General features: G+C 40.5%; 1 protein-coding gene across 1 annotated transcript in view; it reads left to right on the forward strand.

Annotated features, from left to right (window-relative positions):
* The window catches only part of dnmt3bb.1 (DNA (cytosine-5-)-methyltransferase 3 beta, duplicate b.1), a 233,427-nt gene that overhangs the window by 176,826 nt on the left and 32,849 nt on the right, over nucleotides 1-23,752 (forward strand). Inside the window, exons 16-19 of the mRNA XM_078236641.1 lie at nucleotides 285-430; nucleotides 734-824; nucleotides 17,440-17,588; nucleotides 20,937-21,022. Of these exons, the coding sequence (XP_078092767.1) occupies nucleotides 285-430; nucleotides 734-824; nucleotides 17,440-17,588; nucleotides 20,937-21,022 (472 nt within the window). The remainder of the gene's footprint in view (nucleotides 1-284; nucleotides 431-733; nucleotides 825-17,439; nucleotides 17,589-20,936; nucleotides 21,023-23,752) is intronic.

A 23,752-nucleotide genomic window follows, 5' to 3' on the forward strand; every position in this document is an offset into this window, starting at 1 on the left:
AAGAATGAATTTTTTAAAAGATCGAGGCTGAAATTTTCCAGTCCTTCCTGCCGGAGGACAGGAAATTCCCACTCAAAGTCAACGGACCTTTGGCTGATTTGTCAAATTTTCCGTCCCACCCACGACAATTGCTGCCATGGGCAGGACAGGAAAATCTCAGCCCTAATATCTTATCCTGCTGTTTAATTTATGAATTATGGTAGCCAATAACTTCACCCTTCTTAGTGGTATCCTAAATTGCTGGCCCTAAAATAAGCTAATAGGTGTTTCTCTTTTTTCTACAGGGTACTTGGTTTTAAGGGACCTGGGATTTAAAGTAGAAAGATATGTTGCATCAGAAATATGTGAAGACTCAATTGCAGTAGGAACTGTCCGGCATGAAGGAAAAATCACATATGTGCATGACGTCAGGAACATCAGCAGGCAAAACGTAAGAGAATTAAATGGCATTGTTGGGAGACCAGGAGATGGAATAGCAGAGCTGATAATGCAGTTGCAAAGTCAGAAACTTTTATCTGCCTCTGTTGGGGTATCATTTTATAGTTGTACATAAATGTCATGTGTAATTGTGGAGGGGTGGAGGAGGGGTGCGGTCACAGCACAAACTATAACTGCATACAGTAATGGTAGATAATGAATGATGCTGAATTTACCATTTCCATATTTTAAGGAGAAAGTTAAAGTTAATTTGACAGGTATCTTATATGGAATCGACTGTGCCTTTTCATTTCAGATTCATGAGTGGGGTCCGTTTGATATGGTGATTGGAGGAAGCCCATGCAATGATCTTTCTATTGTAAACCCTGCAAGAAAGGGTTTATATGGTAGGAATTATTTATTTGTCTTCAAGTAAGGCCAAACCATAAAATTTATAATTCTGAAAGTCCTACCGATCAAAGATTTGATGACATTTATTTTGTGTTTATCCCTTTTTCCTTTCTTCCCTTCCCACGAATGTTAATTCCATTTATTCACACAATCCTCCATTGTCCCAAGAATTGGGATTGTCTACTCCATGTCACAAACCCTTCACTGGTCCCATCAGTACCACTGATGGCCAGACAGCACAGTTGACCAAACAAGATTGAAAATTAATCTCAGTCAAGAAAGGAGCTTGTTTCAGATCTCCAAGTTGAGGTCTAAAGTTCCTGAATTTGTAGCTTTTTGTAGATGATTTTCATTTTATTTTTCACGTTATTTCTGCACATAAACCGCTGTTGAATGACTGCTGACAGGGTCACTGCATCATTAACCACCAGCATGTGTATTTATAATGTGCTGACCATTTCCCACCTCCATCCAATGGATTATTTCATTATGCTGAAACATATCATCAAGAAACCTGTCTGTGTATTGATACAAAGAAAAGCAGAAATACAATAGACTTAGAACTATAAGAAGCAACAAAGGGCTACAAAAAAGTAATGAAGTGTAAGAAAACATCAAAATAAAAAGTGAAAGTTTTTATAAATATACTAAGAGAGAGAGATGCAGCAGGATGTGAATCAAACAAAGGAGATATAGGTGATATATTGATGGATAATCAGAAAATGGCAGATTTGTAAAACTTTGGGCCAGGTTTTTGCAGGATTGGGTTAACTCTGGAGGCCTTTAAAAATGGTGAGTGGAACCCATATACGGAAGTCCTGCCCCCAGGTAACATTTTGCCGGCAGGGGGATGAGGGAAGGACATGAATCACACTGTCTGAAAATCCAAGATCAGCAGGGCCTTTTGAAATTAGTACTGAATTAAAATAGATCCATTTATGCTATCCAAGATGCCTAAAGCCCACAGCACGGGAGTCATAGATTTATGGAGAAGTTCTAAATGTTTGTGAAGGGCAGATAAAGTATGCTTAAGTGTCATGATTTGAAGTTATTTAAATTCCAAGCCCCATAATAATGGGGTAAAAACTGGCTGCAGATGCCAATTAGAGTAAACAAAAGCTGGAATATATCGATTAACAGGCCATCTGGTGTTGCTTAGAAAACTTCATTAGACTGCAGTTGTTCTGCAATTTCAATAGGCTTTACTGTTGATGTTTCCCAAGGACTGTTGTTATAGCAGAGCCTGTTGTGAATGCTTGCTCACGTATCAAAGCTCAACAACCATTATGGGATGGTGTAGGTGCGTGGATTGTTGGGGGTGAGTTCGCATTTTATTAAGAGTTTTAGGAGACTATTAAAGGGATAGCTGTCTTTGATATGGTTAGTGAATAGAAATGTGTTTGTTTTTGCACCAGATTGACCACTTGAGATGGATTTAAAAATTTGAATGCTTTCATGAATGAGAGTTATTTCAGTATCAAGTGACTGTGAGTAAGAACTCTCTTAGATTGTTAAATGTTCATTTCTATCCCTCTCCACATGGCTCCTGAGGTCTGCCCATGATAGACACTAGGAGAGTGGTTATGGAGATGGAATGGGGGTTTGAGGGGGCATATAGTGGCATGGGGATATGAGGGGGCATGGAGGTGATATGGTGGTATGAGGTGGAATGGAGGAGGCATGGAGGTATGAGAGAGCAAGGAGGTGGCGTGGGTGTTGAGTACCAGAGGGCCTTAACAGTATTTTATACATTGGGTTGAAGTCACAGAGTACTGAAGCTTCAAACCAGCCCACTTCTGTATTTGCCTGCCTAATTGGCCACTTCTGGAGGTAATAGCCCCAACTTGATCAGTTACCAGCCCTCCCACCCACCTCCCCACTCCCTGCTTCCAGAAGCAAACATTTTGCATGCTTAGAATTACCAAGGAGACTGGTCTGCTGAGTCAGGAAATATCCTGACTAGAGCACCACCCCCCCCGCCCCCCCGGCCAATGATGAAAATTCGACCTTCGACCTTACATATCTGTAGAGGAAGAGGACAAATTACCATCATTACAAGGGAACTTAAAAATAATTCAAAGGGAGAAACTTACTGGATTCAATATTAGTAATAAAATGGGAGTGGTGAAATAATTTAGGATCGACATACTCCAGGGCATAATAGTTTCTATCTAGGGTATTAAACAGGTGAGGAAATTGAAGATCATTTTCAAAGTTAACGTTTCAGATCTAAATGATTCCTCTATTGTTCTGTAGAAGGATCATTTAGATCTGAAATGTTAACTCTGTTTCTCTCCATGGATGCTGCCAGACCTGTTGAATTTGTCCATCATTTTCTGTTTTTAATTTTAGGATTCCAGCGTTCACAGTATTTTACATTTATCATTTTCAGAGCTCCGTAGGTTCAAGAATTGAGCCTTTGACTTGGAAAATAGAAAATGCCTTTCCACTTTTTAAGAAGATCAGGAAGGTGAAACTAGTAAACTACGCCATGTCAGTTTCACTTCAGCTGTGGAAAGATTTTCCCTTCTGGAGACTAAGTGTGGGGGTGGACAAATTTTGCGGCATGTTTCCCGCTGGGCGGCCAGGTGGGAAATCACACCCGATTTCACTCTCAGAAAATCATTAACAATTCATTGGCGAGTAGCTCTCCAGATCATATGGTGCGGTGGGAAGTGATTTGTCCATCCTGTCGTTACCCTAATGGAGTTAAAGATCTGGGCATCATATTTAAACACCATGCGAACATACACATTACTCTTAGCAGGCCAGTTGTATGCAGGAAATTTCTTGTTATGGCGCCACTGTAGACAAAGGCTGTTCCCAGGTTCAGCAATGACTCCTTGAAGCCCTCATCCGCCAGCATCGTGGTGTCCTGAGGGATGGCTCCAGGCCGCCCACCACCTCATCTTGCCAGCCAGGGAGACAGTTGCAACGGAGGCCAGCCAGTGCAGGGAGAGGATGAATTATCTCACCTGCTCCGTAGGGTAAGTCAGTCTTCACTTCACGCCAATCTTACACCCTAATAATGCCATCATGCATTCACAGGGTTACACTGCTCAGGGATCTCATACAATATTAGCGGGGAAGGCATCAGCACTGAATGTCTCTCGGACAGTTTAATATCATCAGCATCTCATCTGTCATGCTGCATAAACTCTAATCTCAGTTCATACCGGGGAGGCTCAGCATCCATGGTTCCCAATCTCTCCTCCATCTCTATTTACCACATTCCATTCCATTTATCTTCAGACAGCCCAAGCTTGCCCACAATCAAAGGGTGATATCATAGAATCATAGAAACCCTACAGTGCAGAAGGAGGCCATTCGGCCCATCGAGTCTGCACCGACCACAATCCCACCCAGGCCCTACCCGCTAATCCCTTTTTTTTACCCGCTAATTTACCCGCTAATCCCTCTAACCTACGCATCCCAGGACTCTAAGGGGCAATTTTTTAACCTGGCAAATCAACCTAACCTGCACATCTTTGGACTGTGGGAGGAAACCGGAGCACCCGGAGGAAACCCACGCAGACACGAGGAGAATGCGCGAACTCCACACAGACAGTGACCCGAGCCGGGAATCGAACCCGGGACCCTGGAGCTGTGAAGCAGCAGTGCTAACCACTGTGCTACCGTGCCGCCCAGATATCCCAGATGGCGGAGGGATGGCAGATATCCAAGAGCTGTCTCCACTTTGAGATGGATTTCGCCATGCTGGTAAGTGAAGATAAAGATCAGTCCATGGGGAAGATGAGATTAGCCTCTCCCAGGAAGGGGGTACAGATGAGCCCTCCATGAGCTCTCATATCCTGATAATCACAGTGAATGAAAAGCAATGTTTTATTTTGCTTGCTAATGACCTAAATCTATCTTCTCTCTCTTACAGCCACCAGTAGACCCACACAGATACCCAGAACTACCATAAACCCCAGTCCCCAGGCCACCTCATTGGAGAATACTGAGGATGCATCAGATGAAGATCCATTACTGCATTCACCTGCACCCTGCACCGGTACAGAGATACGCACCCCACAGGGTCATGGATCTAGATTAAGCTCACGGTCACTGACATGTCTTCATAGCAGTTGGAGGCACTGGCAGCTCGGGTCTCTGGCACTTAGAGGACTGCTGGAGAACAGGCACCTACTGAATCCAAGTCAAATGATAAGTCTCTGGAAACAGCTACCTCTAACATGCTGGAAATGCAACAATGGACAGCAGAAAATCAGGTAGAATTGCAAGAGGCAGTCAACAGGCCAGAGTGAAGGTTGGAGGAGTTCATCCCGCTCCGACTAATGTTGTGACTCTGACATGTGAGTGTCTTGAGGTCTCCATGGGAAAGGTGGCAGTTACCTTAAAGACCTTGCTCCATCAGATCCTGCCAGATTTGTGCTCGGCTCTGCACTCTATTGCTATAGGCATTGCTGGGATCCAACAGTAGCTAGGCGAGATGGGAGGGATAGGGCTCCTTGACCTCCGTTCTGGAACAAATTTTTCTCAGGGAGTCAGGCAGGGGCACTCAGGCACTCATACGGCAGAGAGCTAGCAGCTGGAGACCTCAGAGCCATCCACCAAAGCTAGATTGGCCACAAACATTGGGGAGCACCAGTTACACATGAGCAACAGATAATCCAACTCCCCCTAATAGTGGTGCAAGGACCTGGGCCCAGCCTTTTGGGAAGGGACTGGCTACAGAAAATCCACCTGGATTGGCAACAGACCTTTCAAATGGGTACTGGCAATTTATAAAAAATCATTGGGAAGTAACTCGAAGGGTTCCGAAAAGGGCCCAGGAAGATGAGAAGTGCTAGGGCCAAGATTTACATGGACACAGAGACCTAAATACTTCAAGGCACGACTGGTTCCCTATTCCCTATGTGCCAAAGTAGAGGCCAAATTGGAACATCCAGAGGAACTTACAACCAGTATAATTTGCTGAATGGGCCATGCCAGTAGTCCCAGTTTTAAAACCTGACGATTCTATTCATCTCTGTGGGGATTATAAGTTATGATGTGGAGATGTCGGAGTGGGGTAAACACAGTAAGAAGTCTCACAACACCAGGTTAAAGTCCAGCAGGTTTATTTGGTGGCTTCTGCTACCAAATAAACCTGTTGGACTTTAACCTTGTGTTGTGAGACTTCTTACTGGGATTATAAATTGACAGTCAACTCGCTGAGACAGATACCCTAAAAGAGTGGTATGTGAAGCTGGCTTGGGGGGAGGGGGGGTCACATATTTTCCAAATTAGACATGAGCCACACCTACCTCCAACTGGAGCTTGAGATGTCATCTAAGAAACACACCACTATAAATACTCACAAAGGATTATATGAGTATACTCGCTTGCCTTTTGGAGTGACTTTGGCTTGCGCTATTTTTCAAAAGAAATGAAGAAAATCCTTCAAGGGCTGCCCGAAGTGGCAGTCTATCTGGATGACGTTTTAACCTCAGGAGCTACTGGAGAGTTTAGAGGCGGTCTTATGGCTTTTTCCTGATGCTGGCGATTGATTTATAACGGGAAAATGTGTGTTCCGGGCCAGCGAGGTAATGTACCTCGGGTACAGAGTTGACAAGGATGGGTTATACCCTGTTGAAAAGAAGATGAAAGCCATAAAAGGGGCTCCGACTCCAAGGAACAGAACAGAGTTGAAGCTTTTTCTAGATCTCAATTACTTTAGAAATTGTGGAAATTTTCTGACTTGAGCTGCATGTTTTGGCAGCCAAAATCCAACTCAACATTTAAGATGTCTCATCATTTTATCAGAGCAAATATTGAACTATATAAATAAAACAATAGGGGACAAGTTTAAACTTGTGCATGCTCTGTTCAGTTCATTCTTTGAGTACTCTGTCAAGGAAGAAGGATTAAAGAGCTAGGAAACTGATTTTGAGTATCAGAAGATTGAATTATGGCTTCTAACCTTGAAAGGAGATCGTGGAATCATAGAATCTACGGCACGGAGACAGGTCCTTCAGCCCAAACTGGTCCATGCCGACCAAAATGCCCATCCAAGCTAACACCATTTGCCTGCATTTTGCCCATATCCCTCTAAACCTTTCCTATCCATGTATCTGTCCAAATAGCTTTTAAATGTTGTCAATGTCCCTGCCTCAACCACCTCCTCTGGCAGCTTATTCCACATACGTATTACCCTCTGTGTAAAAAAGGGGTTCCTCAGGTTCCCATTAATTATTTACCCTCTTAATTTAAACCTATGCCCTCTAGTTCTTGATTCCCCAACCCTGGGAAAAAGACTGAGTGCATTCATCCGTCAGTCTCCTGTGCTCCAAAGAAAAAAGTCCCAGCCTGTCCAATCTCCCCCTATAACTCAGTCCCTTGAGTCCTGGCAACATCTTTGTAAATCTCTTCTGCACTCTCTCTAGTTTAATAACATCTTTCCTATAGCAAGGTGACTAAAACTGAACACAATACTCCAGGTGCAGCCTCACCACCATCCTGTACAACTGCAGCATAACTTCCCAACTTCTATACTCAATGCCTTAACTGATGAAGGCCAGCATGTCAGAAGCCTTCTTCACTGCCCTATCTACCTGTAACTCCACCTTTAGAGAATCATGCACCTGAACTCCAAGGTCCCTCTGTTCCACGATACTCCCTAAAGTCCTACCATTCACCGTGAAAATTCTACCTTGATTTGACTTTCCAAAATGCAATAACTCACACTTATCTGTATTGAACTCCATTTGCCACTTCTCGGCCCACTTCCCCAGCTGATCAAGATCCTGTTGCAATTTTTGATCATCTTTCTCACTGTTAACAATACCACCTATTGTAGTGTCATCTGCAAACTTACTGATCATGCCTTGTACATTCTCATCCAAATCGTTGATATAGATAACAAACAGCAATGGGCCCAGCACTAAAAGAAAGTGCAAGGACATAAAGCAGTAAATGTTATATTAATTGTTAATATACAAGGTTATTACAAATTAATCTGTGACACTAGGACGGGGAGAAGTTGAAGTTGGTTGAATATGCAAGATGATGTTTGTGAAGTTTAGAAGTGACAGTTCAAAGAAGTCAAAGTTCAGGGGAATACTGCCCATAGTAGTAATGCAGAGACAAAATGTAAAACCGTGAATCTTAGAAAGTTGAATTTAAATAAGCTGATACGCTGGATAAAAGCAGTTCTTCTGTCAGCACCTAAAAAGAGACAATGATCCTTCAACAGAACTGATAGCAGTAAAGGGCATTATTTCATAAAGGTGGAACTAATTGTTTAGTTGTCTATTCAGCTACTAGATTTCGAATTTATACTGTACTAATTCAAATGTGAATAACATACAAGTTTGCCAGTATAGTTTTCTTGTGCAGTATTGTGGACTGATGAAATTAATGTCCTGATGATGATGCTGCTGTGAGCAGTAACTAAGTAGGTCACCAGCTCAAAGGTAATGTAATTTAATTCTATTTTTTTTTTTAAAAATGAAATTTAATAGCTTCACAAATTAGGACAGGGATTTAAAACCTCTGAACATTCTGTATGAATAAGGTGTTCATATTCAATTTTAAGAACACCAGTGATGTGCATTTTTATGGCATATTTCAAATAAAAAGGATGATCCCTAGACACTTATAGATTAGTACATATTAAAAGGATGTTAAGACTGAAAAGGTGAGATGAAGAGGGTGGTCAAAAGCTTTCTCAAAGGGGTGGATTCTGAAAAGATTTAAAGGTAGAGAAAATGGTGGAGACATGGAAGGGGTTAAAGAGAACATCCAAGAGAGGATGACTCAGGCAGCTGAAATTTCTGTTTTCAGTATAATTTATCAAAGAGAAGGTACAATACACAAAGTCAACAGAATGAGAAGTAGGAAATGGGCTGAAGGTGATTGCAGAGATAGGGTTGGAGAGATTGAAAGATAAAGATTTGGATTTTAAATGCAAGGTATTGAGAAATGGAGACCTATTGTAGACTAGCAAGACTAGAATGATTAGTGTATGTGATTTAGTGTGAGACAGGATAAATGCACCAGAGCTTTAAGCAAGGAGTTCTGGGAAATTGTGGATAGGAAGAGCTTGGCTACATCAAAGTACATATAGATGTTGACCCCATGATTCTGGGTTGTGTTAATGAAAAACAACATATTTATGAAGAAGAGGAGCAGGCCAAGAATAGTTCCTTGGAGGATTCTGGAACCGATGGTACGGTGTTGGGATGAGAAGCCATTGCTGGAGATAACTGCAAAGATGCAAGGGCAATCCCAAGGAGCTGAACTACAAAATACGGATGTTGGAAATGATAGATTCATCAACTGTGAAGAGGCTAAGAAGGAATAAAGTAACACTGTCATTGTAATGGATGATGTTGACTATGAGTTCTGTTAGGCCCATTTTGGTGCTTTGAGAAGAGTGGAAGCTGGACTGCTATGATTCAAGCAATTAGTTATTGAAGAAATTAACATTGATCTTGGTGGTGATAACCTGTTCAATTTGGGTTTAACTTAAAAATAGGAGTAGGCCATTCAGTGTCTTAGATTGTTCTGTCTTTAAATTAGAATATGGCTGACCATGGTTGATATGTCAGCAGATTATGGTAAGATGTAAAAACAACAGGGTTGTTGTGATAGGCGATTTTAACTTCCCCGATATAGACTGGGATTTCTTTATTGCTAGGGGCTTGGACAGGGCATAGTTTGTTCAGTGTGTCCAAGAGTGCTTCTTGAGGCAATATGTAAATAGTCCAAGTTGGGAAGGGGCTACCTTAGACCTGGTTCTGGGAAACGAGGCCGGACAGGTGATTGATGTCTCAGTGGGGGACCATTTTGGGAACAGTGATCACAATTCTATAAGTTTCAAGATACTTGTAGAAAAGGATAGAAGTAGGCCCAGAGTGAAAGTACTAAACTGGGGGAAGACTAGCTATGACAGCAGTAGGCAGGAGCTAGGGAATGTAAACTTGGAGTGGCTATTTGAGGATAAATCCACATCCAATATCTGCGAGTCTTTTAAAAGTCAGTTGTTACCATTTCAGGACAAGTATGTCCCTGTAAAAATGAAGCATAAAGATAGCAGGTTTCAGGAACCCTGGATGACAAGAGAGATTGTGAGCATTGTGAAAAAAAGGAGGCATACATAAATTTCAGGAAATTGAAAACAGACAAGGCTCTTGAGGAATACAAGACAGCAGGAAAGAGTTTAAACAGGGAGTTAGGAGGGCTAAAAAGGACCATGAAATGTCTTTGGCAGGCAGGATTAAGGAGAATCCCAAGGCTTTTTATGTGTATATAAGGAGGAAGAGGGTAGCTAAGGAAAGGATGGGTCCACTCAATGACAGTGGAGGGAATTTGTGTGTGGAGCCAGATGAGGTGGGTGAGGTTCTTAATGAGTACTTTGCATCAGTATTCACAAAGGAGAAGGATGTGGTGGATGGTGAGTGTAGAAAGGAGGATGTTGACATTTTAGGACATGTTGAGATAAAAAGGGAGGAGGTATTGAAGGTTTTGAAAAACATTAAGGTGGACAAGTCCCCAGGGTCAGATAGGACCTATCCCAGAATACTGAGAGAGGAGAGAAAAAATTGCTGAAGCCTTGGCCAAAATCCTTGTATCCTCTTTAGCCATGGGCAAGGGACCAGAGGATTGGAGAATAGCTAACATCCGTTAAAGTTCTGTTTAAGAAGGGCAGAAGAGACAGTCCGGGAAATTACAGGCCTGTGAGCCTTGCACCAGTGGTGGGGAAATTATTGGAGAAGATTCTTAGGGACAGGATGTACTCACATCTGGAAGAGAATAGGCTTATTAGCGATAGGCAGTATGGTTTTGTGAAAGGGAGATCGTGTCTCACAACTGGATTGAGTTCTTTGAGGAAGTGACAAAAAAAATTGACCAGGGCAGGGCAGTGGATATTGTATACATGGACTTTACTAAAGCCTTCGATAAGGTTCCTCATGGCAGGCTGATACAGAAGGTGAAGTCATATGGGATCTGAGGTGGGCTCGTAAGATGGATAAAAAACTGGCTTGGGCATAGAAAGCGGAGAGTAGTAGTGGAAGGGTACTTTTCTAACTGGAGGTCTATGACAAGTAGTGTTCCACAAGGTTCAGTGCTGGGGCCTCTGTTGTTTGTAACATATATAAATGATTTGGAGGAAAATGTAGGTGTCTGATTAGTAAGTTTGCAGATGATACAAAAATTGGAGGAGTAATGGATGGTGAGGAGGATTGTCAGAGGATACAGCAGGATATAAATCGGCTGGAGACCTGGGCCGAAATACGGCAGATTGGAATGTGAGGTGCTGAGATTTGAAAGTCTACTGCAGAAGGAAATGGTAGAGCCCTTAGAAATATTAGCATACAGAGGGATCTATGTGTGCAGATCCACAGTTCCTGAAGTGGCAACTCAGATGAACAAGGTGGTCAAGAAGGCGTAATGCATGCTGACCTTCACTGGTTGGGGCATTGAGTATAGGAATTGGAAAATCATGTTGCAGCTGTATAAGACTTTAGTTAGGCTGCATTTGGAGTATTGTGTATAATACTCAGGGAGTATTATACTAGCAGAAGAGTACTCACTACCAATACTCACACTACTGAAAGAATATTGATGCATTGGAAAGGGTACAGAAGAGATATACCAGGATGTTGCCTGGTTTGGAGGATATGGACTATGAAGAAATGTTGAACAAACTTGGATTGTTTCCTTTGGAGTGTCAGAGGATGAGGGGGGACCTGATGGAGGTTTACAAGATTACGACAGGCTTGGACAGAGCGGATGGTCAGAGTCTTTTTCCCAGGGTCGAAGGATCAATTACTCGGAGGCATAGGTTGAAAGTGAGAGGGGGAAGTTTAAAAGAGATGTAAGGGACAGGTTTTTCCATACAGAGGGTGGTGAATGCTTGGAACGCGCTGCCAGAGGAGGTGGTGAAAACAGATTCTATAACAACATTCAAGAGGCATCTGGATAGATACATGAATAGGCAGGGAATAGATGGATATGGGCCATGTACAGGCAAGAAAATATTAGATAGCAAGGCATCTGTGTCGGCAGAGACTTGGTGGGTCGAAGGGCTTGTTCCTGTGCTCTACTGTTCTTTGCTCTTTTGGTAGTTGCGCACTCCTGTGGCCACCTAGGATTTACTTCTGGAGTCAACAGCCAGAACTAACCTGCATCTGTCCCCCCAGAACAAAAACTGTCTGTGACCAAGTACTTTAAATTAAGGCAAGTCTGCTGAGTTGGAAAATTTCCCGAACCACCCGCCTTGGTAGCGAAAAACCAGCCCTTAGTCTTTTGGGGTCATATATTGGTTTTGTATCGTACCAAATACATATTTACATACTTTAGATAGTTTTTCTGTAGATTTCCCCATTTAGAGTTTAGTGAAAGATGCACAGTCTGCTTTCCATCACTAAATGCGGGTGGTTCATTTCAAAAATGGCATCTATTGAACGTTTAAAGTGTGGAAGGAGATCCCCCGAGTAATGAAGGGCAATGCACTGAAAATAGGGTTTGGATAGCTTGACATTAGACTGCTATTTTTGATAGTTTCATTGTTCACCTTAAGTGTTATGCAGCATAAAATTTGCTGATTATGAGAACATATTTTTCTTATGATCTCTATGTGGAGACTGCCTTGTTCTAAAAGAACTCCCAGCCAACTCCACCTCATGCATAGTATCATTATCTTTTAAAGACATGTGCAACTGCAGAAAGCTTGTTCATTCAATCATTTGACTAATGTAGTTCTATAATAGTAGAGAAAGGATCATGAGAATTTGACATTTAGTGGACAAGGATTTAGTCTAAGGCTTTTGCTATAAAATAAGAATTTTTCAAATGCTCCTGTATAGCTCTGCTTGACTCCTGTGATGAATGTAAATGGGTTTTGCCCCCATTTAAATGTATCTGCAGTGGGTTCCACATCATTATTTGTTTCTCTGCTTTGTGCATGGAATGTATGTCTGTAGCACATCCATGACTTTTTTTACGCATCAGTTTCCCTTCCATTGGTAGGAGGGCATTTCTGTGCTGACTAGAATTGTGAGTGTTAAGTGTGTGAAGGTGTCGTCCAAAATTGACAACATTTCACAGAGAATAACAAGTACTTTATCTTTTACCCTCTCCCCTTCTAAGAGTGATCTTTCTTGTAAAAGAAAATAATATAAAAGTGAATTCCAAGTAGAATACAATAAAGTTGTATATTGAATGTGTTATAGAATGCTTGTAGTTGCTGATGATTCCTTGCTCTCTCCTTTATTTGCGAGCTGAATCTTAGTTCTTTTGAGTTCTAATTTATCTTATTCAATTTTCTCTATGATGCCTGCACCTGCTGTTTTGTGTCTCTCTTTGGCCTGCAATCCTTCAATCTTCATGCTCAAAAGATCTCTGCTTCAGATAATATTTGACCTATCTCGACTCATCCTTGAAGCCTGCCTTTATTATTCTCTCCCTTTATCTCTTTTTCTAGATGGCTCTCTTTCTTTGTGTCTGTTTATCTCCATTTTCTGATGTCTCCCTTTCTTTCTCACTCGTATGTATTGGAAGACTTAACTTCCTCAGCTACACCATACTGTATCACCAGAGAGATGGTACTGAGAGCCTGCACTTCTTCCAAGGTTTTCAGCAATCAGTACTATTTCAGTATCTCCCAAGACTTTACTGCCTGTTTTGCAGATTCTGGATCAGTCGGGTAAGTACCAATTCACATTTCGTCTTCCAAGCTATTTTCTATAATTTCCTTTCCTCTCTTTCTGTCACTTTTCAGTCAAAAGTGCCCATAAACATCAGGCATTAACCAATGCTGCTTGAAGGAGCTGCATGAGAACTTCTCAGTGATGATTCTCCTAGTAGCTTTCTGTTTGCTCTGTAGGTAGCTTCTGCCTGTATTTTGGTAGTGTGGATACAATAAACAATTTGGTATACAAGATATAATATCCTGTGTCACGATGTCAGCACAGCCCCTGTTCATGCTCCAGTGCAATGTTCATCATACTATTCTTCATTAATTAATTTTGTATATAAGATCATTCACCAAAGATTCCTCACTAGCTGACAATGTATATACTGCTGAAGTTATTATTTTAAATATTTAATAATACAATGTTAATGTTCTGGAACTAGACATCTCTGAAACACTGGAAAGAATAGGAATTCCTAATGATTCCAGGTTGGAAAGTGTTCATTCAAAATTCTTCCTGTATTGAATGGTTTTTCATGTTCATAGTTTCCTTTTTTTGGTATTAACAATGACTGTATTTTTTAAAGTTTGAAGTTTACTTATTAGTGTCACAAGTAGGTTTACATTAACGCTGCAATGAAGTTACTGTGAAAATCCCCTAGTTGTCACATTCCGGTGCCTGTTCGGGGACACTGAGGGAGAATTTAGCATGGCCAATGCACCTGACCAGCACGTTTTTCCTCCCAATTCTGTGGGAGGAAACCGGAGCATTCGGACATGGCATGCAGACACGGGGAGAATGTAGGTTGTGAGACGCAAGCGTGAGTTCAGTATAAAGTCCAGTGCTCAGTTTTACTATTTACTGTAATGTACAGGCTTGAACCCACAAACTTTTTAATCAGGCAAAAGCACTGTCACCAACATCAAGCTGACAAATCTGTGAACTATGTCAACAGGAATGAACCAGAGCATAGGCCTAGACCAGATAATTAGGATTGTGAAATATTCCAGCTGTCTAAAGCAAGCTACATTGCAGGCAAGTTTGGAAAGTAATTTTGGCTCTTCGACAGACGATTCTGGGTTCATGTACAAGTTCAGAACTTGAGCACACTACGTATGTGACACTTGAGTGGAGCGCACATGAGACTACATCAATGTCTCTGAGCCACACCCTTCCAATTCTTAATCAGCTATCTCTGAGGTAATTGTCCATTACCACAATATTGGTATATATGATAAAATTGGGTTGATTCAATATAAGACCATAAGACATAGGAACAGAAGCGGGCCATTTGGCACATTGAGTCTTCTCCACCAATATGTTTATAATCAGAAAATCTGTTAGTTGAATAGAATTTGACGTCAGTTATTTGTTTAATAAGTCCGTTGGCTCAGCAGACATTCAATCTTCATGCTTACCCAGAATGGGTTGACAGATGTAGCCAGTTTCCAAACATCTCTACCAGCATTCCATTGGAATCCAGTATGGGAACAGGTGTGGCTTGGAGAGTGTATTACAAACTGTGAAGGTTGTCGAATGATCTTATATAGTAGAACACAAAATTCATTGTTCCGTCATTGGTGTGGTCTTCCTCAGATTCTGAACTGAAGTGATGATTTTGTTTTAATTAAAATCTCAGTTCCTAATTGGTCACAAATCACACATTTCCAGCACAATATCACCAAGAACACCACAGGCTGACAGCTAACAAGTACTCCCAATGCCACAGAACCTCAATAAACTCTGTCTGAAATCCTGTTAACTCTATTGAAACACACTCCACACCCTATGAACTGACAACAGCACCACTTCTCAATGATGCACCTCTTGGTTGACTGCAAACATCACCAAACACAACCTGTTAACTAACCCAAGTGCTAAAGTCCCCGTTTCAACCTTCCCAGGAAAATCTCTACAATTCTCAACCGCTTGAGGACGGGCCGGGGACGATGTGGCCACTTGCCTCAAAAGTGGAGCGTGAGGAACAGCTTAAATTGTGACCGTGACCATCTATGTCAGACCGTTACCCATATTCTGGACCTCTGCACTGAGAGGTCCATTCCTGATGGCGTCACAGCCATTCACACTGTTTCAGCTAAAGCCGTTGAATGGATTGTTAACCTCAGCATTGAGCTGTGACTGCATACCCAGCAATATAAAAGAAAATGCACAATACCGGTTTATTTTCCTGTGACATTTTACTTTGCAGCCATGTGACTACAAAGCACTTAATTTTATCTTTCAAAAGGCAACATTGTTTCTTTAAATAGATCACTAAAGATTGTCCCAGCTGCCAGTTTGCAAGTGTGTTCATTGAGAGAAAGAAAGTTAGTCATTTCCTTCTGATGTTTCTGTCCTTCCAATATTCTGGCCTCCATTGTCAATATAGAGCAACATCCCTCAATAACTGACTTATAATTAACGTCAGGATATGTATACCCCTTTCAACAACTTCCTCATGAACAACAGCTGAGCAGTGAAAAAGGCAAGCCTGGTTAGCAGCTAAACATCATGACAAGGGAAACAAGAAACTAAAAGAAAGGGTAATTGTGTGAGCAGATATATTCATTCCATTTTGTTTTTAAAATATATATAGTTCACTTATAATTACCAAAATATTTTTCGCAACATTTTGTTAATGATACATTGAAAGCAGTAATTCTAACCACTTAGTAGGAATATATAATAGCCTTGGGAATGTATTGGAAATGTACAGCAAAACTTAATTCAATTATTTGATTGCAGTTGAATTTTCCCAACCTTTTAAGTGATCGCTTTGGAAATAAACAAGTTTTCTGTTAAAATGTTTCAAAAAAAGTAAACAAATTCCTGAAGATTTTTTAGAATAGGCACTTTTTAACTCCAGGATCTTTGCTTTTGTTGCTCTAATAGTAAAGCATCTGTACACTACATTGAAATGAACAGCACTGTCAAAGTTTACTTTGTTATAGCAGATAGTTGACTTAACCACGCATGTTTGGTTCAAAGTTTTCTTTCACCAGTAACCACTTTCCACTTTAAAAAAAAAAGTGATCTGGCATCATAGTGCAAGTATATAAATTATTTTAGTGATGTTATTATATGAATACAATGCAACAATATCAGTTTTTCTATTTGTGAAGGAGCATAAACACATTTATTTTAAACCAGGAAAGAATAATTTGACATACATATGTCAAGAGATAAATAATTGCCAAATATTTAATCTAATAGGGCAAGAAGTCTCTAATTCATTGAGATTTTGCTCAAAGCCAGCTTTCTGTAATTTGTCTATGGATGTTTGTTTGCAAAATCATTGTTTAAAATCAACAACTTGCAGACAAATGGCAGAAAACAGTATCAGCAAATCTACTGAAGCTTTGGTACTTGGTTTTCAATAGTCATCATTTGAATAAAAGTACCATGACTGATGACTGTAAATGGCTTCAAACAGTGTGGAAGTTAGTCCAATAGTTGGTATTTTTGTACCAAAAACTATATTAAAAATGGCATATTTTCTGTCTCTTCTTCTCCCCCTGCCCCCCTGCCCTACTGAAGGCTCAGGACAGGGTTGCATGGTGTCCTCCATGTGGCCATCATTTATGTGTGAGCTTGACAGGTGTGTCAGCAGGCACATCATCTGTGGAGAGAAGCTAAGCCTGATTGTGTTCACCCAGTATCTACATATAGATACTACTGGCAGGAATTACTGGATAGCAGTCAGCAACTAGAACACTGCTTTGAATTTCTCTTCCTTCACTCATTTTGAACAGCCTGCTGACATGAAGAATGCATGTAACCAGGTTCGTGAAAATCCCAGCCCTTGAACTGCTATGTAAGAATCTCTGCTCAAATCCAAATTGGTGTAAGCATAAATGTTATTGTGGCCATAGATTGGCGCTAATGAAGAGTGGAAAGTTGTAAGCTGATTAAAACAGTCTCGTGAATATGTTATTCATCAGTGTGTCTTTGCTGTGCTTTGTTGCAGAGGGCACAGGAAGACTCTTCTTTGAATTCTACCGACTGCTTCATGATACCAAACCAAAGGAGTGGGAAGACAGGCCTTTCTTCTGGTTATTTGAAAATGTTGTTGCCATGGGTGTCAATGATAAAAGGGACATTTCACGTTTCTTGGAGGTAGTATTCAAAAGCTGTCCAACTATATTGTTTCTCACCTGGTCTCATTTTTAAATTATGTAATTTTGACTATAGCATTGCAGTATGTCATGTTGTTTGTGACTCTTACTAATGAAGAATGTATTTAAAAAGCCCATTGAATGAATTGGCCCATGTGTCCGTTGGCAAAGATAAATGAAAGTGGGTGCAATTGGCTATGATTTGCTTTTATGGGTTCATTTACAATTTTCACTACATGTGTAAAAGGGGAAAGCTGCATTGTTTGAATATACAGCAAAATCCAGTGTTAATGTTCCAATTGCGATACACTGGGCAGCAAAACCCTATGGTCAGACACACTCAGTTATACATTGAATGCTTGGCTTGGGGATAACAAAAGCCTATTTGTGTGATGTAGTCGAGAGTAGGCAAATGGCCTGGAGCCATAAATGGCCATATTTAAGAGAGACGTTACTCTACTAGCTTTACTTTTGAAAGAAAAAACTGACTTGATTATGTATAAAATATATAGATGGAAACAGGAATTTGTTTCTTCTTAAAAAAAATACTACTCTTGCAGTTCATGCATAGGGCTATTGACATGTGTCCTATCAGTGACACTCATACTTTGATGAAATCTGTCAGTGGGAAAAAGCCCTCTGCTCTCACTATTGTTTATTCTTGCCCAAGGGAAAAGTGATGGAATCAGTTTCTCTATTAAACAAGACATTGACCTCCTGTTTTATGCAGCAAAGCACAAGACTGATTGATGCTAATAATGGTCTTACTGGCTTCTGAAAGAGCCTGAGGCAATAAAATTCAAGTGGCTATCATCATCATAGCTATTAGCAGCATTGTACCTTTTGTGCAATTTGACTGCAATTCTTCTTCCTCATCCTTTTTCTCTTTCATAAATAAAACAAATACAGTGGAGGACTGAGAGGAACAATACTGTGCAAAATGGAATGGCAGAAGCTGACAGTGGGCCTTTGAAAAGACTCTTCCAGATCCACTGCTTGGACACTGTGCAGCCCTGCTGCCTAAAATAACATACCTTGGGATTCTCTGATCTCGTTAGCCCCACCACCATTGCCAGCAAGGAGGGAGAATTTGGCACTCAGCCAAAACTCCATTCACTGCAGCGGGCCCAGACAATCCCGCCCGAACGAGGTCAGAAAATTCTGGCCATAGTTACTAATTTTTTTCATTTTCTTTACTAAACATTTGCAACAGAAATGATGGCCAGAATTTAAGGTCCTCCCACTGAGGCGAGTTTGGTGGCAGAGGAGCATTTAATCTGGCAGGAGGGTGGTGGGTGGGGCCCCCTTTGTCTTACCGCCTCTGCACTGATTAAGTCTGGGGCACGAAGGCTTGTGGACAGCCTTCCCTCCTGGTTTCCATTAGAGGTCCTTAAATGAACAATTAATGCCCACTTAAGGGGCTTATCCTGCCATAGCTAATATTCGTTCTTCCTGTCGAGGTTTGTTTAGGTTTCCTTGAGAGTCCTTCATTGTCAAGCACTCATTGCCAGGAAGGGAGGACCATACACTGCTGAGAGCCACCCCTCTGTCCTGATTGCCAACTCCCTTCCTCCACGATCCCATCGTTGCAGCACCTCTGCTGGTATTACTTAACCTGTGTCCCTTGGTAATCCCTTGGCCTTGGGTGGGTGCATTGTCAGCCTCTGGCTTCTGATTGGCTAGCAACTCTTATTGGGTGGCAGTGTTTCCTGGGGAGGGACCCTCTGGTACCCAATTAATTGCTTGATTGGCACTTAATTCAGTGGGCCTTCCGAAAAGTAGGTAACACAGGGCTCTTGCTGGCTTTCTACCTAGTAGGCAAGGCCCCCCACTGCCTACATTAAATTCCACCCTATATTTCTTCCTCACCCATCACTTGGGTTCCATCCCACATGTAGCCTTGTAAATGCTAATACCAAGTTAAGTGGAGCCTTAAACTCGTCATTCCTCTGATCAACATTAATGATGAATGATATGAAAGAAACTGTTTCTGTGTCATTGATCAATGAAAGTTAAAGTGCCTCTTTTAGGTGTGATCTTCCTGCTCCTGATGAGGTTCCATCCCAGAAATGCACAGAGTGTAAAGAACATAAAAGACAGGAGCAGACCATATGACTCCTTGAACCTGCTCCATCATTCAATATGTTGATGGCTGATTTTCTACCTCAACTCCACTTTCACGCCTATTGTCAATATCCATTGATTCCCTAAGTGAGCAGAAATCTGTCTACCTCAGCCTTGAATATGCTGAACAATAAAACGTCCACAACCCACTAGGGTAGGAGATTCACAACCGTAAATGAAGAAATTTCCTCCTACCTTTGTCTCAAATGATTTATTCCTTATCCTGTGACTGTACCCATGTTCTGGATTCTCTAGCCAAGGAAATAACCTCTCAATGTTGACTCTGTCAGGCTCCTTCAAATTCTTGTATGTTTCAATAAGGTCACTCCCCATTCTTCTAACTTCCAGATGTAGAGGTCCAAATTACTCAACCTCTCATCATAGGACAACACTGTCATCATAGGAACCAATCTACTGAACCTTCAGTGTTCCACCACCAAGGCAACTATATCCATCCTTAGAGATTGTGAGACCACAACTGGAATACTGTGCACATTGTAGCATGATTTCCTTATTCTTGTACTCTAATCTCCTCACAATAAAGGACAATGTACCATTTGCTTTCTCAATTGCCTGCTGTAGCTGCATGTTAATTTTCTGTGTTCGCTGTATGAGTGAACCAAGTCTGTCTGAACATCAACATTTAAAAGTTTCATACCTTTTAAAAATATTCTGCTTTTCTATTATTACCAAAGTGAATAATTTCCGATTTCTCCACATTGTACTCTATCTAGCACCTTGTTGCCACACACTTAATCTCTTTGTGTCCTCCTCACAGCAAACTTAGATACATTACACTTGATGTCCTTGTTGAAATCATTAATATAGATTGTAATATATAGATGAATATATATATATATGTTAATATAAATATAGATTGTAAATAACTGAGGTCCCAGCACAGATTCTTGCAACACTCCATTAGTTACAGCCTACCAGTGGCAAAAGCCTCGTTTATCTCTGCTCGCTGCTTTCTGTCCATTAACCACACTAGTATAACTCCATGAGCCCTTAGCTTGTCACATTTTATGTGACATCTTATTGAATGCCTTTTGGAAATCTAAGCATACTACATGAAGTGTAGCATAATTACTCTTCCAACCATTTTTTCTCATCAGACTATCACAGAAAAGAGCTTTATGAGGAAAATTAGTACTTGTAAACCATTTGTTCCTGCATGTAGCTGCTCTAACAAAAACATGTTTCCTCTTTTACTGTATTGCAGTGTAACCCAGTTATGATTGATGCAATAGACGTATCAGCAGCGCACAGAGCTCGCTATTTTTGGGGAAACTTACCAGGAATGAACAGGTTAGACAGGTTTCTATTCTTGTAAAGTATTTTGAAATTTGTATTGAAATTAATTCAGTTACTTACTATCAAATACTTTGCATATATAGTAAAAAGTAAAATAGTATACTCATAACTTTGTACTATATTGGTTGTATTAAGCTGTAATATTATTATGGTTTCCTGTAGGTGGAACTGTTGTTCAAACTAAAGGCTAGAAAATACAATTTGTAGTATTCCTAGTAGATGAATGCTTAATGTGATATTCTCTGACTACTATTTTAATGGAAGGGTTAACTTTCTTAAAATATGTGGCTTGTGCCTACATTGAGGTATTGGCGAGAAGAATTCCATACAAACGAGTGAACTATCAAATAATATTGTTAACAGAATGCTTTAGCCTTAAATGTATGCTGATTACTTTTTCCAAAAAAATTGTTACCCTATGATATATAGTCAACAGTATTCTTTCACCTCTGGGACCTGAGTTTGAATTCAGTTCTAATTTGTGAGAGGAATGTCGCTTAATATCTGTGACCTATAAAGATCATTATATGAGATGGCAGAGAAGTCATAAAGTGATGGGTCTGTGTGGGAAATTAAACTGCTCAATGCAATGCTGTACTGTTTCTCTCAGAGGGTAGTGAATCTGTGGAATTCTTAACATAACATAGAGGACTGTAGAGGCTGGGTCATTAAGTATGTTCAAGGCTGAGATACACAGATCTTTGATCAATAAGGAAATCAAGGGTTATGGAAATATGACAGGAAAGTGGAATTAAGGATTATCATTATCAAATCAATCATGATCTAATTGAGCAGCGGAGCAGACGCGATGGGCTGAATGACCTACTTCTGCTCCTATAATTTATGGTCTTATTAACTTTATTACTGAGGCCAGGATTAAGGTACGTTGTTCAGGTAGAGTACAGGGAGCTTTTGTTTGCATCTTGTTCATGTAGACCCTGAGCTGGAGGTGCTTGATCCAACCAGGGTGTGCAAAGTTGCAATCTTTTTCACATCCTATCATTGGCCCCCATCAAACAAAAAATTCTGACTATGGAATTTACTAATAAGCAACTTCAAATTATATCTTAAATGTGCAATATTAATATCTCAATCAATAACCCTCCAATGTGAACATCATTAAGATCAGTGACTGGAGCAGACTGGCTGTCCAGGGCATGGATTGCAAACAATGTTGACAAGAAAGCAGCCTTAAATCTCAATTACCCTCACCAAACTTCAAAATATACATATGAGCATACAGATCAGGTATAATTGATTAGGACATTGTTAACACATAGCTATGTCAATCACAGGAAATCCTAAAATAACACAAGAGGCTAATGTCATATCATAAAACCGCACTCCTGTCTGAAGAACCTGTACGTGTCCTGGTATAATCAGCTTTTCTGATAATTACGATTTGCCTTAATTTGTGAAAGATTTTTTAATACTTGTAATTCACATAGGAAATTGAAACAGACTGTATGTGATATTTTTGAATTTTATCTTGTTAGGATAGCGTATATATATCTTTAAGAAATGTTTATCCTGGCTCTAGGCGAATTTTACTTGCCTTATTAAAAAGTGAAATAATTTAGAGATTATTGCCCTATCTCATAAGCAGGAATTCTTTGATTCAGAATTAATTAAGATAATGGTCAGCTTTGATGTCTAAAATGGCTGTATTAAAACCAGCAGGTTCTTCAGACAGGAGTGCGGTTTTTTGATATGACATTAGCCTCTTGTATTAATTTAGGATTTCCTGTGATCGACATAGCTATGTGTTAACTCAGTAAACAACGTCCTAATCAATTATACCTGATCTGTATGCTCATCGGAGTTGGCTGTTAAGACCAAATGTTTATATTTCAAATTAGTTACCGGCATAAGACACAAAATAATCTTTCAGTGTTCCACTGTTCCAATATAGTGCAGTATTAACAGATTCATTAAAGTATAACTTAGAGGCTTGTTTAATGCAAGAGAGTGTGCCATTCTAAGAGCTTGTCAGAAAGAGTTGTGAGAACATGGACTATTTTATGTTTGCAATATATAATTTACAACACATGCCCTATATAATATCCATTTATAACATTTGTTTCTTTAAATCAGCTAATTGTAAATACAACTGATAGTTTTAACTTGCATCAAAATGATGAAAATCCTGCATAAGTTCCTGTATATTACTCAATAAGACAATTGTTAGCTCGTGGTAATATTGACTCAGTGACTTCATGAAGGGAAACTCTTGTCAGTCCTTTAAAGGAGAATGATGTTGGAATAGTCCAGCCATAACTATATTCTTAAATCTCCCATGTGAATCATGAGCACTTGGGGGGGGGTGTGTAGCAAATTACTTGTATTGCAAAACTGGATCATTTCAAGGTTATTTTAAACTCAGGCTGAGATAATCAGGGTATCTACCACATTTTGTGCTGCCCCTATTTAATATGATATATTTCCAAGAGCCCAATTTATGAAGCCTTTTCTCCATTGAGCTGTCTAGGGACCCTACGGTACCTGCAGCTGCCTTTTTAAGTGATACTGAGGCCAGAGGCCCAGGATTAGGTGTGCCTTGGCCCTATTTGTTCATGATGTGGAGATGCCGGTGTTGTACTTGGGTAAGCACAGTAAGAAGTCTCACAACATCAGGTTAAAGTCCAACAGGATTATTTGGTAGCACAAGCTTTCGGAGTGTTGCTCCTTCTTCAGGTTCTTCACCTGAAGAAGGAGCGGCGCTCC

The sequence above is a fragment of the Mustelus asterias genome, chromosome 20 (genome assembly GCF_964213995.1).
Source record: "Mustelus asterias chromosome 20, sMusAst1.hap1.1, whole genome shotgun sequence".
In the NCBI taxonomy this organism is placed as follows: domain Eukaryota; kingdom Metazoa; phylum Chordata; class Chondrichthyes; order Carcharhiniformes; family Triakidae; genus Mustelus; species Mustelus asterias.